Raw genomic sequence first — 16,282 nt, forward strand, 5'->3', positions numbered from 1 at the left:
TAGTTCAATGAAAATGTCAACCCAGCGTGGTGCAGTAGAACTGCAATACTGCCCCTCTATGGAAAAGCCTCATTTGGAAGACTTTGTGCAGTTCTGGCCACTGTATCTCGAAAAGGTCATTGCAGAGCTGGAATAAGTACAGAAGACAACCAAGATGATTAAAGGGTTGGAGCACGTTTCATATGAAAAAGCCTGAAGAGCCTGGGACATTTGAGGTAAGAAAAGAGACACATAAGGGAAGACATGATGGAAGTTTGTAAAATTATGCAAGGGGCAGACAGTAGACAGGGAGAACTTTTTCTCCCTCCTCCTTAGTATTAGAACATGTGTGTCTTCAATGAAGTTGATGGACATAGAATCAGGACAGACAAAAGGAAATAATTTTTCATTCAGTGAGTGATTAAAATGTGGAATTCTCTGCCAGAGGAGGTAGTGACGGATACAGGCACAGACAGCTTGAAAAAGGGTTAAACAGATTCATGGAGGACAGATCTGTCAGTGGCTACTAGCCATGGTAGCTAAAGGGAACCTGCATATTCAGAGGCAGTAAACCTCTAAACACCAGTGCAAGGAGGCGACATTAGGGAAAAGCCTTGGCCTCCATGACCTGTTGTTGGCCCTCCAGATTAACTGGTTGACTAATGAGTGATCACAATTGTTTTCAACAAAGGACCCAGCAACAGGATATCAGTACAAAATTAACATATTGCTGAACAAGTTCTTTAGACTTTAACAGTATATTCAAAGTTGATATTTTTTATTCCAATGGAAAAACTTCATGAAGAGACCGAGGTCCCCATACAGCAAGTGCAAGAACAAGTGCAAGTACGAACTTTCTCGAGCTGACTGTTCGTTTCGACCTTTGTCTTCGTCAGATGTCAGTTTCTGGTCTTTTCTATTCGGAGTTTCCAATAATTCCAACGATAAGTGTCAACATTTCAAGAATGGCTATTCAAAGCTCCCTCATTCACAAAATTTTTCTTCCGGATAGTAAATCTATCAACTTTGAATATACTGTTAAAGTCTAAAGAACTTGTTCAGCAATATGTTAATTTTGTACTGACTAATGAGTGAGACAGAATGCTGTACTGGAAGGACCACAGCTCTGGATGTTCTAACCAGGTAAGTGGAACTGCTCCCTAGGGTAGTAGATCAAGACCTTGCATTCAGGTAGGCTTTGTCATGCTGTGTATGTTGGAAAGAGCAATACCCGCCTAACCTTTACATTTTCACATTCAAAATTTGCTGTATAAGCAGCTTTAGTTCTTATGTGCAGTATCATGCAAAGCCTTACTGACATACCAATGTAATCCCTAAGCTCCAGACATCAGAGCGTACATCATATCCTTGCCTGGATGCACTGGGGTCTATCCTCTCTGGCTGAAATGAAAAGAGGAATACAAGTTACAAAAGAAAATGGTACAAAACACTGCTATGATGGATATCAGACAATGCATACCTTAATTAAATGGGCAAGAGCTAGCCAGTTACTGTGAAGTACATCACAAATATGATCTTAATAATCCTTACAAGAGCCCTGTATGATAGATGACTATTGCTATTCCTGTGGGTGCAGGTCTGAGGCTCAGAGACTTAGCTCAAGTCACCTAGGGAGTGTGGGGGTGAGGTGAGATTTATGGAGTTCAGAGCTCACACTTATAGCCACTACATCTCACCAGCTCTCATATGCAATAAGTGTGTGTGAAGTTTCTGCTATGCAAAAATACCTCTTGACTGAGAACAATGACTTTAAAATCAAGTAACCAATACCAAACATGAAACAAGACACGGAGATACTGTTTTTGAATTGTCTAAGTCATTTTTGGATTTCTGGGAGGAAAAAAGTTTTAAGCATGATAGCAAGTACAGGTAACTTATATGCACTAGAATTTAGCACCCATGGCCAGACACAGCAGTTTGCAGGTAATATTCTCTCAAAAGGCAAAGAATTCACACAAAGTTCAAATGCAAAGACAGTCATTAAGATGGCAAGGTTAGTGGTAGAGGAAGTTGTTACAGTTTCCTCAGACTACCTCCACAATCAGTAACTAGGAAAGGCGCCCTAATGACACATCAACACTTCCTTGTGCCCAGAGCCAGGATTTTTTTTTTTTTTACTGGGATCTCTCCCAAACACACTACCAGACAGCTACACATAATCTGTTTAACCTCCGTACTACAGATATTGGCATACTCTGCTTACAAAAGTCAGTAAACTAGGCATACTGCCTTTAAAAGCTGGTCTTGCATCTCCACCTTGTGGCAGGAGAACTTAAGGGCATTTTCAGCCTTCGCTGGATCAACCTAACTCTGCCATGTTGGCACCAGTATCTCAGCCTTGAGCAGGACACACTGGTGTCTGCTGCATGGACTTCCTAACATATGACTTGGCCCTCGGTTTAAACCAAATCAGGATATGCAGCTGTGTAACTCAGCTTCTGTACCCAGAGTAAATTGTGCAAATTTGAATGACAGCTTATTTTGCATAACTGATCATACTTCAAGCTGAGATGGAAGGAGAACTGAAGCTGGGCTCAATGACCACCCCCTTGCTTCAGAGACTTCACCAACTAACAATCATTTAAGGAAATAGATGAGTAAATATGAATCATGTATGACTTAAAATCACATAAGGCTCCAAATATTTCTTAAACATTCAATAGTATTCAATACATGAAATACAAGAAATACAATAGATAGGCTGGAGATTTGAAGCAATATCGAACATTTACTCTTTGAAACGCCTAAAAGAAAATTTCACAATTTAAATGGACTGAAAAGCATGATTTTCAAATGTCCATAAAGCAAAGCAAATACATCCACTTCTTAAGACTAAAGGTAAGCAACATAAAGTACGTTGCAAGCAGCAAGTAGATCCAGTCCTTGGGACTTGAAACAGACAATAAGAAATAGGCTGCAGTCAACTCATCCTCCAGATTATTCAATGAGTTTTCGATTCCTTCATCAGGACTGCAAACGGAAACTCCCAAAGAGGCACAGTCACAGGAACTTCTCAGCCAATAATACCTCCAAACTGTCTCATTGTACAGCAATGTCTCTAAAGTAAAATTATATACAATACATGTAAACATCAAGATCGCCTTCTCAATAAAATTTGACTTGCCAATAAAGATAGAATATATTACCAAAACTGCCTTATTTTCTTTTATTCATGATGGATACATATAGCCAGACTCTGTAGGTGCTTTTCCATCTAAATGAATGTAAAGATGGCTCTTGAGAGCTATCATGTATCTCCCAATACTTAAAGCCCATTCATGCCTTCCAGGTGCAAATTAACTAATCAGTTTAACAATGGTGTCAGTTAAAGGAAAGCAGTAAAATCTACATATGCATTGAGTCCCGAAGGTTCACATGCTCCTAATTCAAAGATAAACTCCACTTCCTTTTGTAACAAAATGTTTTGTACTTTTTCTTTTCTAAAGGTGTTGTTTTGATGTCTGTAAATTACACAACATTTTATATCTTCTATGCTGTGCTTCTGTTCCTGCCAATGTTGAGTCAAAGGTGCTTCCCTAACGCAGGGCTTTTTTTTGTAGAAAAAGGCCAGCAGGAACTCATTAGCATAATAGGCCACACCCAACAGCAGAAACTCGTTAGCATATTAGGCCACATCCCTGACAGCGCAGCTCATTACTATACTAGACCACAGACCCATGCCTTCCCTTGGCTTGCCCGGGTGCCCTTTGACTGTGGGGAGCACGGGCAAGCCCCCCCTTGAAGGGAAGGGAATGCAGTTTAAACTGCCTTCCCTTGGCTTGCCTGGCCTACCTGTGGCTGTGGGGCGCCCGGGCAAGCCAGCCCTTGGAGGGAAGGGAAGGCACGGGGAGGCAATTAAATGCCTCCCCGGACCTTTCACTGGGCCCCCACCCCCCCCGCTTGGAGTCGCCGGGGGGGGGGGGTGTTGCTCTCCAGGCCTTCCCTCTGTAGCCATGAATGCAGAGGTTTTGGCTGTAGTGGGCGTGGCCAACTCTAAAGCCAGCCGGAACTCCGTTCCTGTGCGTTCCTGACCAAAAATAGCCCTGCCCTAATGTCAGTAGCAATTCTGGAGCAGTGCTCCAGGACACAAGTTTTAAAAGCTCTAGTACTAATCCTGACATATAATTTTTTGCATGGACATAAGATGACATACACAATATTTTTATTTGCACATGTGGAATAATGACAACATTTAATCCTATAACCATTAATAGGACTAACAAATTCTGTTATTTCCATGGTGTACTTACAGATAGAGCATTTACCATACTTTTTATGTCCTATGATCCTGTGAGGAACTAAAGTGGTTTCCTCCAAAATGTCTTCATGCACTAATATGTTTTTTATATTTTTTCTCAGTCGAAACCCAATCTTGGGTGTACTTGCACATCCTGGCAAGTCTGAGATCATGTGCCAGTGTTTTCTAACAATTCCAGCTATTTTAGATGCAAGATTAAAATATTGTAAGCCCCAAGTCATAGATGTGCCAGACTTTTGGCCCATTTTCTTAAAAAGATGACTACGATCAATTTTTTCAACCCTATCTTCAGCTGCACTAATAACTTCCTTTGGATATTCCCTATTAATAAATTGCTGACATAAAATCAGTTTTTCTTTATGATAATCACTCAAAAATTTAGAATTTCATTTTGCTCTGAAGTACTGAAGTTTTTTCTTAATGGCTGAGAAGTTTCTGTGGCTGTGCCTCTTTGGGAATCCCCGTTTGCAGTCCTGATGAAGGGATCGAAAACTCATTGAATAATCTGGAGGATGAGTGGACTGCAGCCTATTTCTTATTATTTGTCTCAAGTTGTAAGGACTGGATCTACTTGCTTGATTGAAATGTACTTTATATTGTTTATCTTAAGTCTTAAGAAGTGGATGTACTTGCTTTATGGACATTTTCAGTCCATTGAAATCATGAAATTGGAATGTGTGAAGTCTTTCTTTTGGGAGTGTCAAACAGTAAATGTTAGATATTGCTTTAAATCTTCAACCTATCGTATTTCTTGTATTTCATGTACTGAATACTACTGTATATCTGAGAAATATTTGGAGCCTTATGTGATGTTAAGTCATACATGATTTATATTTACTCCTCTACTTCCTTTTAATTTTTTTTTATTTTCTAATCTACAAAACTACAGGGTCAGGGTAATGGAACAACCTAAAATAAAGAGTAACAAGGATCCATGATACAGAAATATAAAGTTATTGATACGTCTCTGTTACCTTAGTAGTAGAACATGAAGATTACTAATGCAAAAATGTCATGCAAGCAATCATAATCTTTTTAACTAAGGTGTAAATATCATAAATTAAAGTTATGCCTTAACAATAAACAACAGGCTATCAGAGTTAATCTGTTTTGCAGTTTTCTTTCCTCTTAACAAAGTCCAAATTAGTTTTTAGATGGTTTAGGGGCAAGAGCCCCTAGTTCTGCTTCAGGATCAGAGAGTTTTGCCAGACTCCTCCTCCTCCTCCTCCTCCTCCTCCTCCTCTTCTTCTTCTTCTTCTTCTTCTTCTTCTTCTTCTTCTTCTTCTTCTTCTTCTTCTTCTTCTTGTTCTTCTTCTTCTGTCTTTATCTGGTCCAGTAGAGGGCGCAAAGCTACAGGAGTCAGTTTGGGAAAGTCTGTGTTTACTTCTGGTCTGGTAGCCGGCAATGCTGTGCTGGCAGTTCATATTTTAAGTTTCACTTTTGATGCCTTTTTTTCTGTTTGCTGTGTCATTGTTTATACATGAGGAAAGTTTAAAATTTCTCCGTAAGTCTGGAATTTATCGCTTTCTTCTTGGTCTGCCGCACACTTCATTGTAATCTGCTTCCTTTGAGCCGCCCTTTCAGCCTCCCGCTTTAAACTTAGTCATTTCGGGATCGGGCATTCCCCTCCCCCTTCCGCTTGTTTGGGGTGGCTTTACTAGTAACGATTTATCGATTGTTTGCTGGATCATGGCTTCACTCATGTTTGTACTTGCGTTCGCTTGGCATGTAGAGAGGATAGTTTCTCGGGATCCTTATATGCTCTGTCCGGTGTATGCCTCTTGGTGCCATGCTGGCTCCGTGCCGCGGGGGCCTATTGGGGCAAAAAGGTGCCTTAGTCCTTTGGCTTCCACCTTGGGAGAGGCACCTCTCACACCCCAGGCTGAGACCCCCCTACAAGGGGCCTGGGGGGTCCAAGATCAACTCGGACCCCCCATCGGCACATTTGTGGTGCGCTCACATCAGAGCTGTGATGGAGCACACCCACCTTCGAGTCGCTGAAACCGGAAGTCTCCTATTTCCTTACATTATTGTTAGCTTCTCAGAGGTCAGCTCTGCTTTGTAGAAATTTTGTAGAAATTCAGGATTTTCAAGATTAATTTGGCCTGTTTTCTTCCTAACAAAGGGTATTGAATAATTATAAGGGAGAAATTTCTGTCTGTCTCTGTCCAAGGTACCAATATTCTCTGCTATGACCAAGAAATGGGTCCCAGGGTGAGGCTATGCAGATAGAAAGATACTTCAAATCTCCAGCCTATTGTATTTCTTGTATTTCATGTACTTCAAATCTGCAGCCTATCTATTGTATTTCATGTATTGAATACCATTGCACGTTTAAGAAATATTTGGAGCCTTATGTGCTGTTAAGTCATACATGATTCATATTTACTCATCTATTTCCTTAAATATTGTTAGTTTTGCCTTGTAAGAAGCTCCTTATGGCACAACTGTGTAAAAAATTTACCTATAGTGATGCAGAAAGAGAATGCATTTTGGGAAGTTTTCCCTCCATGCGCAGCAACTGTGGTGATCAGACTAATACTGACTGGGCACAAGTTTGCATTCTTAAACGAAAGAGGATGAGAATGTTTATGCATGCCACTTTTTTAACAGATTACTGTAGAAATGACATTATACCTTGTGGGCTTCGAATTCAAAAAAAACCTGCGGTGTTTACAGATAATGAAGAATTTAAACAATAATGGATAGCTATAGCCAATAGATGTGCGACAGATTTTATGCTTCTCTTTATTGACACATATACTGAAGAGACAGCTAAACTGGATGAGGAATAAACCTCCTTAGATACTCTTAAAGGAGAAACCACATTGAATGCTGAATTTGAGTTAAAATTGGAAGAAATAGAAAAACAGATCACAGATTTGGAAACCAAAATGAAGGAATATAAAAACAAAAAGTTTAATCGGGATACTAAAGATTATGAATTTTCATGTGTTTATAATGGGTGTTGTTTTCATGGACTGAGTATGCAATAGAGTGTACCCATAGCTCTGCCTTAACCCACGTAATGAAGGGCTTAATTTCAACCTAAGATAGTAATGGTACAGGACAGGGACCACTTAACAAACAGCTGCAGTGATGAATGTGTCACAGTGTTAGCAAGGATCCTGTATATCAGCTAGAGATAGTTGAAGAGCAGAATGGAAGTATTTATTTATTTATTTATTTATTTCCATTTATACCCCGCCCTGCCTGCACGCGGGCTCAGGACGGCTTACACAGGCACAAAAGTGCAGTAAAAATACAACGTTAAAACAATTAAGGCACAAGTACAGTAAAAGTCAACGGTTAAAACAGTTTAGGCAAAAATGCACACCTCACAGGATACATAAATGACTACAATACTTACTCCCTATTGCTTATCCCAGTGGGGTCAAAAAAAAGGGGGGGATGCTATAGGCCACGATGTTTCAGCTGGCCAGTCAGCCTGACAGGGTGGAACTGCTCTGCAGTCACACGGTGGTGGTAGTGGCAGCGGCGGCTCCTACTCAAAAGCCTGGCGGAAGAGCTCCGTCTTGCAGGCCCTGTGGAACTGTACCAGGTCCGGCAGGGCCCTGATCTCCTCCGGGAGCTCATTCCACCAGGTAGGAGCCGCCACATAAAAGGACCTAGCCCTTGTTGCAGCAAGCCTTGGGGCCCGGGGTTACTAGACGGTGTTCTGACCCCGACTGAAGTGCTCTTTGGGGCCTGTGTGGGGAAAGGCGGTCCCTCAGGTATGCCAGATCCTGGTCATGTAGGGTTTGAAAGGTAAGCACCAGCACTTTGAAGCGAATCCAGAACGCTATAGGCAGCCAGTGCAGCGCTTTCAGCACAGGTTGGATGTGGTCCCATCTAGAGGAACCCGCTACCAACCTGGCCGCCGCCTCTGCACCAGCTGCAGCCTCCGAATTTGCAACAAAGGCAGCCCCATGTAGAGAGCATTACAGTAGTCTAACCTCAAGGTGACCGTCGCATGGATCACTGTGGCCAGATCGCCGCGGCTAAGGAAGGGGACCAACTGCCGCACCAGCCGTAGATGATAAAAGGCTGCTTTGGCAGTAGCCGCCACCTGGGCCTCCATCGTTAAGGTGGGGTCCAGGAGCACTCCCAAACTCCTAACCTCCGAAGCTGGCACCAAAGGTGCCCCATCGAAGGCCAGGAGCGGGAGTCCCAATCCCATACCACCCCGACTCAGGCACAGGACCTCCGTCTTCGCCGGGTTCAGCTTCAGCCGGCTCAGCTTGAGCCACCCAGCCACAGCCTGTAAAGCCTGGTGAAGATCTTCTGGGTCGGAGTCCGACTGGCCGCCCAACATCAGATAGAGCTGGGTGTCATCGGCATATTGATGACACCCAAGCCCATACCTTCGGACAATCTGGGCGAGGGGGCACATGTATATGTTAAATAGCATCGGGGAGAGTACTGCCCCCTGGGGCACTCCACATTCAAGCAGGTGCCTCTGGGACTGCTGCTCCCCTAGCCCAACCCTCTGTCCCCGACCTTGGAGAAAAGAGACAAGCCATTGAAGGGCAAGACCCTGAATCCCCGCGTCGGCAAGGCGGTGGGCCAGCAGCTGGTGGTCGACCGTATCAAACGCGGCCGACAGATCTAACAACAACAGCGCCGCCACACCGCCTCGATCCAGATGTCTACGGAGGTCGTCAGTAAGGGCAATCAGCACTGTCTCTGTCCCATGCCCCGGGCGAAAGCCAGACTGGAATGGATCAAGGACATGGATAACATTATCCACATGGATAATGTTTCTTGTGATTCCCCATCTGAGAGCCATGGTTAAGTTTATTATAGTTATAAATTATTGGTTGGATCCAGACTACATTTTCCAACAACTCCTTATTCCTGATGCAGACCTCTAATTTGCCTCTCATGCTGTTCCTGAGGTTCTCCTGTCCCCCAAGAGCAGCATTTCAGAAATATCAGTAGGCTGCAGCAGGAGGAAGGAGGCAAAAATGATCTGTTCCACTGACAAAAGTGCCCCGTGTGAGTGGAAAATGTAGTCTGGATGATTTCTGATGTATTCTATTACACTCAATTATAAACCCAATACAGTTATGATACAAAATATTAAGATTGAGCATAAGGAGTAATGGGTCATTCTGTACACAAAACAGGCATACAAAGTGCAAAATTAACACATTGGGCATACCATTTGTTATAATGTCACCAACTTAAATTAAGCCTGCTCCTATTACTGATGCCAGTATTCCTGAAATGATTTCCTTCCTACTATCTACATTTTTAATCTGGCACCCTTTCCCCTTAAAAAGCTAACAGACTCACAACTAAAAATAGAATAACAACAAGCTCCATATTCTTAGTAATCAAGTGCAACCATTATTCATATGCCAGGTGATGTGTCCCTCTAGGATCAGCCAGATCTTCTACCACATTTTGGAAGCTAAAGCTGTACTGTACTGTAGTTATAGACTATAGCACTCTAACGACATCCATTTGGAAGTGGTTGAGTAATTCTGAGCTGTCATTTGAGAAGAAATTTAATTGACCTGCCTCCATTCTTCTACAGTAGCAAACTCTGGTGGGTCTTGGGAGGCTTAGAAAAATCTAGTCACTCTTATTCTCTCCCCAACTCCCCTTTTTTTCTAGGCAAAGCATGAGAAAGGGCAAGAGGTTCTTACTACTCCATTATGTATTCCTTATAAAAAACCATTTAAATCAATATGGACAGAAATAAAAGATATTTCTGATCCCTCACCAGAACAAGGATGGGGTTATTGAAGCATGAACACAATTTCACTGTTGCAACAGAAGCTGTTAAAGATGGGCTGGGCACACAGTGATGTAATGTGCTAAGATTAGATGGGAGGAGCCCTAGGCGAAGTTAACCTCATCAACATTTTTAGCTTGTGAATGAGTAAACTGAGTTGTGATTTCAGGTTTAGCCATGCACATATATGAGTGACATCAATTGCATGTTCTGATGAAACTCAGAGTTCAGGCATTTCAGTAGCCATTCTCTCTGCTGGCTGTATCACAGAAAGAGTCATTTGCTGATTTCCTAAAAAAGGATGTCCTTTCTAGAAGCCATTATCAGTATTTTGCAACACAATTCACATCTATGGGTGAGGGTTCTCTGTTCCCTTATCATCACCACCACAAATGCAAAGGCATTTGTATTGTTAGCACGGCATCCACACAAGAATTTTGTGCACATTTTGGCCACCATTTCCACTGAATTATTCCCCTGCATTCTTACTGCAGGGCTTAAAAAAAAAAGAAGTAGTCACTATAACATTATAAAAATCACCGCTATATCTACTAGTTCCTCTGAATCTCTAGCTTTTACTTTTTAAAAGAAGTAGGTATGTTTTCCAGCCCTTTTCATCATGGAGATACAAAAGGAAAATGTTACTGTGACGGACTCCAGGCTTGAGATCAGCCTGCAAGAAAAGACACCTGCAGTCACGTGACTAGCAGTGGTGATGTAATCCTGATGCAGAACTCAAGGGGGGGGGGGTTCTAATGAAAAAACAAACTCTTGACAGTTGAAGTTTGGCAGCTGAGACTGTCAGTTGGTGTGTGGTCAGGGGGTACTGTGCCAGGGGACTGATAAGTCATGTTGGAGCAAATGTTGGAGCCCTATCTGTAAGCCGCCCTGTAAGCTGCCCTGAGCCCTTTGTGGAGAGGGCGGGGTATAAATTTAATAATAAATAAATAAATAATTAAAAATAAATAAAATATATAGATTCCAATATTAAGGGAATCTGAGAAAATCCAAATGTGAAAACCATAGTGAAAACTAAGGAGTCTTAAAAAGGAAAATAAGTTCCTGGTGGTTAAATAAGAGAAAGGGTCTGGTTTAGTGGATTTACTGTGTGCCAGGAGTGTTTATTGGACTAGTGGATGTCCAAAATCAAAACCAAGGCACAGTGGAGGTATTTCTCTGTGAAGGTGGAGAGTACCTGAGAAATCCACGCCAAAACTGGCCGTCTAGAACAGAACAGGGGTTGAGTTTAGAGAGAGAGTGTTGTGCATTGTGACATCTAAAGGGAACGATTATAAAAGAACTAACCTAAATCTGAAATATAACATTTACAATTACATATCCACCTGCATCAGCTTTTCCCTTGTACATATATTCCCTGCCCGTCTTTGTAAATAAAATTGTCAATTGGTTTTATTGTTCCCAGTAGCGTGTGCCTCAGTGTCTGACAAAGTGAAGCATCTGACAAAGTTAACCCACAACAGTCATCGCATAAAAAGGGCGGTGTTCATGAAAAGCCACAGAGATTAATATTTATAAAAAGGTCTCATCAATAAGTAGCTGGGTGTGTGACAGAAAGACGAACTGGGTGGATTCCTGGTCAAAAAGTGTCAGTGTCAGTGAAAAATAAGACTGCTCCAACTTGTAAAAGAGCGAAGGAACAAATCGCCACATACCCAGAAATAAGGGGGTTCGTCACAGCTATCTTTGCAAAGAAAAGATCCAGAGACTTACTTTTAAATGAAAGTCGGGTATTCGGAACAACTGGTAACCACAACATTATAATACTCTGCAGGGGTCATTTCGTAGAAAAAGAGCTAGGGGGACTCATTAGCATAACTCATTAGCATATGCCACACCCCCTGACATCACCGGAAGTGTGTCATAAGGCCACACACCCCGCCCCAACGGTCCTGGCCGCCACCGCTGGCCTGGCAGCTCCACTGCCGAGCCCCATGAGGGGCCCGGCGGTGGACCTGCAAGGCCAGCGGGAGTGCAAGGAAGCCCTGCGAAGGCCCTCCCTGGCCCCAGGCAGGCAGGGGTGGGGAGAGGCAGGGAGGAAGCAACTTACCCTCCCTCTTCTCCTGCCTCCTCCTGGCTGAATGAGGGCCGGAAGCGGGGCGGCCGGAAGCAGGGGGCGGGGCTTCGTCATGTGCCCCGCCCCCGTACCTCACCCGGGGGAACTGCGATCCCCCCTGAAATGACCTCTGATACTATGATCAGTTATCATAACATTATACCACTACAGCAAATTAGAAATGGACCATTGGATACTTACCCCGAAGGGTCCTTTTCCTCTGAGGAAAGGAGGACATCTTGGTGGGTGGGTGATTCCCATCCTCTATTCAGGGAGGCAGGAACAAAGTCTTTCCACTTCCTGTCTCCTTGATGGGAGTCACCCGTCTCCTCAGTTCAGCAACTCTGAAAGCAGTTATCAACGATCAAAACTAACAGATCAACACTCTAGCACAAACCAGAGAGAAGAAATGAGTAACAGCACAGTAAGATAACAGTAAAACAGGAAGTGGATCGGTTGATAGAAAGGTGAAGAATGATGATGACTTCGGGAGGGACAAGATGTCCTCCTTTCCTCAGAGGAGAAGGACCCTTCACAGTAAGTATCCAATGGTCCATTCTCCCTATGAGGCGGAGGACATCTTGGTTGGACCTCCCAAAGCAGTGTCCTCATTTTCTGGGTGGGTCATTGTCATCTGCTTCTAGAATATGTTGTAATACTCATCCGCCAAACACTGCATCAGCCAGTTAGAAGATGTTCATCTTGTAGTGTCTTATGGAGGTGGAAATCATTGACCAGGCAACCCCTTGCATACCTCTTCAACTGCAGTGTGTCTGTCAAAGATGATGTTGGTTGCACCACTTCAAAGTGAATGAGTGCTAATTCCAGTTGGAATGCCTTATTTATTTATTGGACTTTATAGACTTCAGTAATGCAAGCCTTGGAGGTATTGCTGATGGCCGATTTAGACATCTTCAATTTATCTAGTGTAAGTCATAAGCTTATAGGCTACCCTCTCCTGCATAGCAGGACTCCTTAGGAGACAATTACGATAAATAAGTCTCCTTAGAATGAATATGATTCAGACAAGAAGATGGAGGCCAATCTCCTGGGATCTGTGATAGGATGAAGTCACCTTCAGCTTAAAGATGGGATCGGTCCTCATGACCGCTTTGTTCTTATGCACACGCTTAGCTCAGGAGAGGCCAACAAGGCACCTACTTCAGACACCCTCCTTGTTGATATGAATTGGTATAAGAAATAAGACTATTATTCTTAGCCACCTAAGAAGAATCTCTTTAACAGGCTCGAAGGAGTGCCTAGCAAGGACAGACAGCATGGTGTGTAATTTCTCTGACGGAAATCTATGTAGTTATGGTGGATCTTTGAGGTCAGAGCCCTTGAGAAATCAATGAACGTGTGGGTGCTTGGAGAGACTGAGACCTTGGAAATGTGGGAGGACCAAAGGAAAGGCTAAGAAAGCTGCAAGTGAATTTGTTGATTAAGAATGGAATGGATGTCTAAAAGCTATGTGGAGCAACACATCAGGTGGATGGCACAGTGAATCAGACATCACAAGGCATATGACAAGCAACTAGGGATACTGTTCAGATCTTGATCTCAGCAAAAAAAAAAGAGGATGTTCCTTGTAGATGTGAAGTTCATTACTGCAGGAGGAATCAGACATAGATTCTTAATGTGCTATGGCCCATCTAAATGGAACATGTAACTCCTTGTGAGAAAGCCCTGCATGTTCCAGGACTGGAATGTCTCACCACTAATGGTCTTATAGTGAAATTTCAAGAAACACTCATTGTGTTAAATTTTAAGACGCTCTGTAAATTGGCCTGCCCAGGTGATTTTATAGAAGCTTTTCTCGTTCCACTTGATCCGCTATTCCCTGTGGCCATTCATTTTCTCTAATATGGTCTAATGCGTATCTTGTTTTCTTATAGTGAAATGTCAAGAAATTTCAAGAAAGATTAAGATCTGTACAGGCTTGACCTATATGAGGAGGCTAGAACAGCTACACAAGTTTGTCATGGCAACTGCATCCACCGGTGACACTGACACCTAGCATGCAGACACTCATCACCCATAAGAGCTTAAAAACCAAGGCTTAACTAAGGACAAGAAGATAATGTCATGTCAAACATAGATGAAGTATACATGCTGCATAAGGGCGAGGCTGTATGTCTCACTTACTAAAGGCAGTGAAAGTAAACCTACATGACTCATACTGATAGTATATAGTGACGCTTGTGGACTCATGATGACTGTTACTCCAGGAGGAAACAATATCAGAAGACTTTCATCAGTGACTATTCCAAGTTTACTGTTACGTACTGTCGGGCAGTCCCGCCATGAGGTTATTTTCCTTTCCGCTGGAATGTGCTTTGCTCTGCACCTGCTTTTCGGTTTTGCTCCTTATCTGCCTGCTGGCCTTGAGCGCTCATCGCTTGGGCGCGTATGCCTCCGATTCTCTTGCTCACCCCTGAACCGTTAAACAGCTCCCCGTATTTTATATTCATTGCTTATTGGCCTCTAGGTGTCGGGGGGTCTTGTATGAACCCACTGTATTTACTATTGCCATTTTGTATGCATCATTCCTGACTCAAAGAGTCCAAGTTGACTTCATCTTACTCTGATCAATAAAGCTGAATCTAGTTAAGAACCGGCTGTTGAAGTACCTGACACGTACCTCCTGAAACAAAAGAGTGAAATGTTTGGGAAACTCCAAGAGTTTTGTATGCGCCATTTTGTATGCATCATTCCTGACTCAAAGAGTCCAAGTCGACTTCATCTTACTCTGATCAATAAAGCTGAATCTAGTTAAGAACCGGCTGTTGAAGTACCTGACACGTACCTCCTGAAACAAAAGAGTGAAATGCTTGGAAACTCCAAGAGTTTGTGGCTGCTGCCAATGATAAGTTCCAAAGGGAAGCCACAACCATTCTGCACAGGCAAGGGGGGGGGGAGTATATAAGTAAGGAAGTGGAACACTACCTAAGGGAACAGGATATATAGCACCAGACAACCGTGTTATATGCACCTGAATGAATAGAACAACAAAAAGGAAGAACTGCACCTAGTTGAAATAGCCAGATGCATGCTTCTGGATGCTGGGATGCTAAATAAATATCAGTGCAAAGCAATATGACAGCACCCTCTCTACACAAAGGATTATGGTCAAAGTAACAGACAGAACTCCATAGGAATTATGGTATGGATTCATGAAGCACATCACGGTGTTCGGCTGGCAAGCCTATGCCTTCATTCCCAGTAAAAAACAACACTCAAGGCTGGACAATAGAGCCACAAAAAAGAAACTGGTAGGTTACAGTGAAATTAAAAGACGCCTGCTCCTTGGGAGGAAAGCGATGGCAAACCTAAACAGCATGATAAAAAGCAGAGACATCACCCTGCCAACAAAAGTCCGCATGGTCAAAGCAATGGTATTCCCAGTAGTCATGTATGGCTGCGAACGTTGGACTATAAGGAAGGCCGAGCGCCGAAGAATAGATTCTTTTGAACTATGGTGCTGGAGAAGACTCTTGAGAGTCCCTTGGACTGCAAGGAGATCAAATCAGTCAATCCTAAAAAAAATCAACCTTGACTGTTCCCTGGAAGGCCAGATACTGAAGTTCAGATACTTTGGCCACCAAATGAGAAGGGAGCACTCACTGGAGGACCCTGATGCTGGGAAAGATTGAAGGTTAAAGAAGAAGGGGATGGCAAAGAATGAGATGGTTAGACAGTGTCATAGATGCAACGAACATAAAATTGAGCAAGCTTCAAAGGACAGCGGAAGACAGGCGGGCCTGGCGTGATTGGGTCCATGGGGTTGCAAAGAGTCGGACTCGACTGTGCGACTGAACAACAAGGTTACAGTGATCACTCTGAAGGGTACAGCATTCGATCCTGAAGACAGACAAGGTTGTAACAAGTGGTGCAGTATACTTGGATTATTTCTCTCAACTGTGTAGAGGATCCCCAATTTGTTCTCCTGTTGTCCTTACTGAAACTTGGTAATAGGCACTGGGGGCAAAGGCCTCTTTTTGGTACTTTTGTCGAGGGCATCCCCAACTAGTTTGTCTCCTTGACATGGGTAAGCCACAACTGTAGACTTGGCACGGATGTCAGCATGCCAGGCTCAGAGCCACAAGTTCTACTGGCAGTTGTCCCAGATGCCATAGCCAGCCGATTTCCAGGCATGCCGGCTCCTTGTGAATCCTGCTCAGCAGCAACTGCTGTGACCGGAGATCCT

At 43.2% G+C, this 16,282-nt stretch overlaps 1 protein-coding gene across 2 annotated transcripts in view; it reads right to left on the bottom strand.

Annotated features, from left to right (window-relative positions):
• The window catches only part of MAP2K4 (mitogen-activated protein kinase kinase 4), a 146,173-nt gene that overhangs the window by 9,153 nt on the left and 120,738 nt on the right, over positions 1 to 16,282 (bottom strand). For both annotated transcript variants that reach the window (XM_015426303.1, XM_015426302.1), the window contains one exon: positions 1,303 to 1,380. In XM_015426303.1, the coding sequence (XP_015281789.1) occupies positions 1,303 to 1,380 (78 nt within the window). The remainder of the gene's footprint in view (positions 1 to 1,302; positions 1,381 to 16,282) is intronic.

This window comes from Gekko japonicus, unplaced genomic scaffold, assembly GCF_001447785.1.
Source record: "Gekko japonicus isolate JY-2015 unplaced genomic scaffold, Gekko_japonicus_V1.1 scaffold501, whole genome shotgun sequence".
Taxonomy (NCBI): Eukaryota; Metazoa; Chordata; class Lepidosauria; order Squamata; family Gekkonidae; genus Gekko; species Gekko japonicus.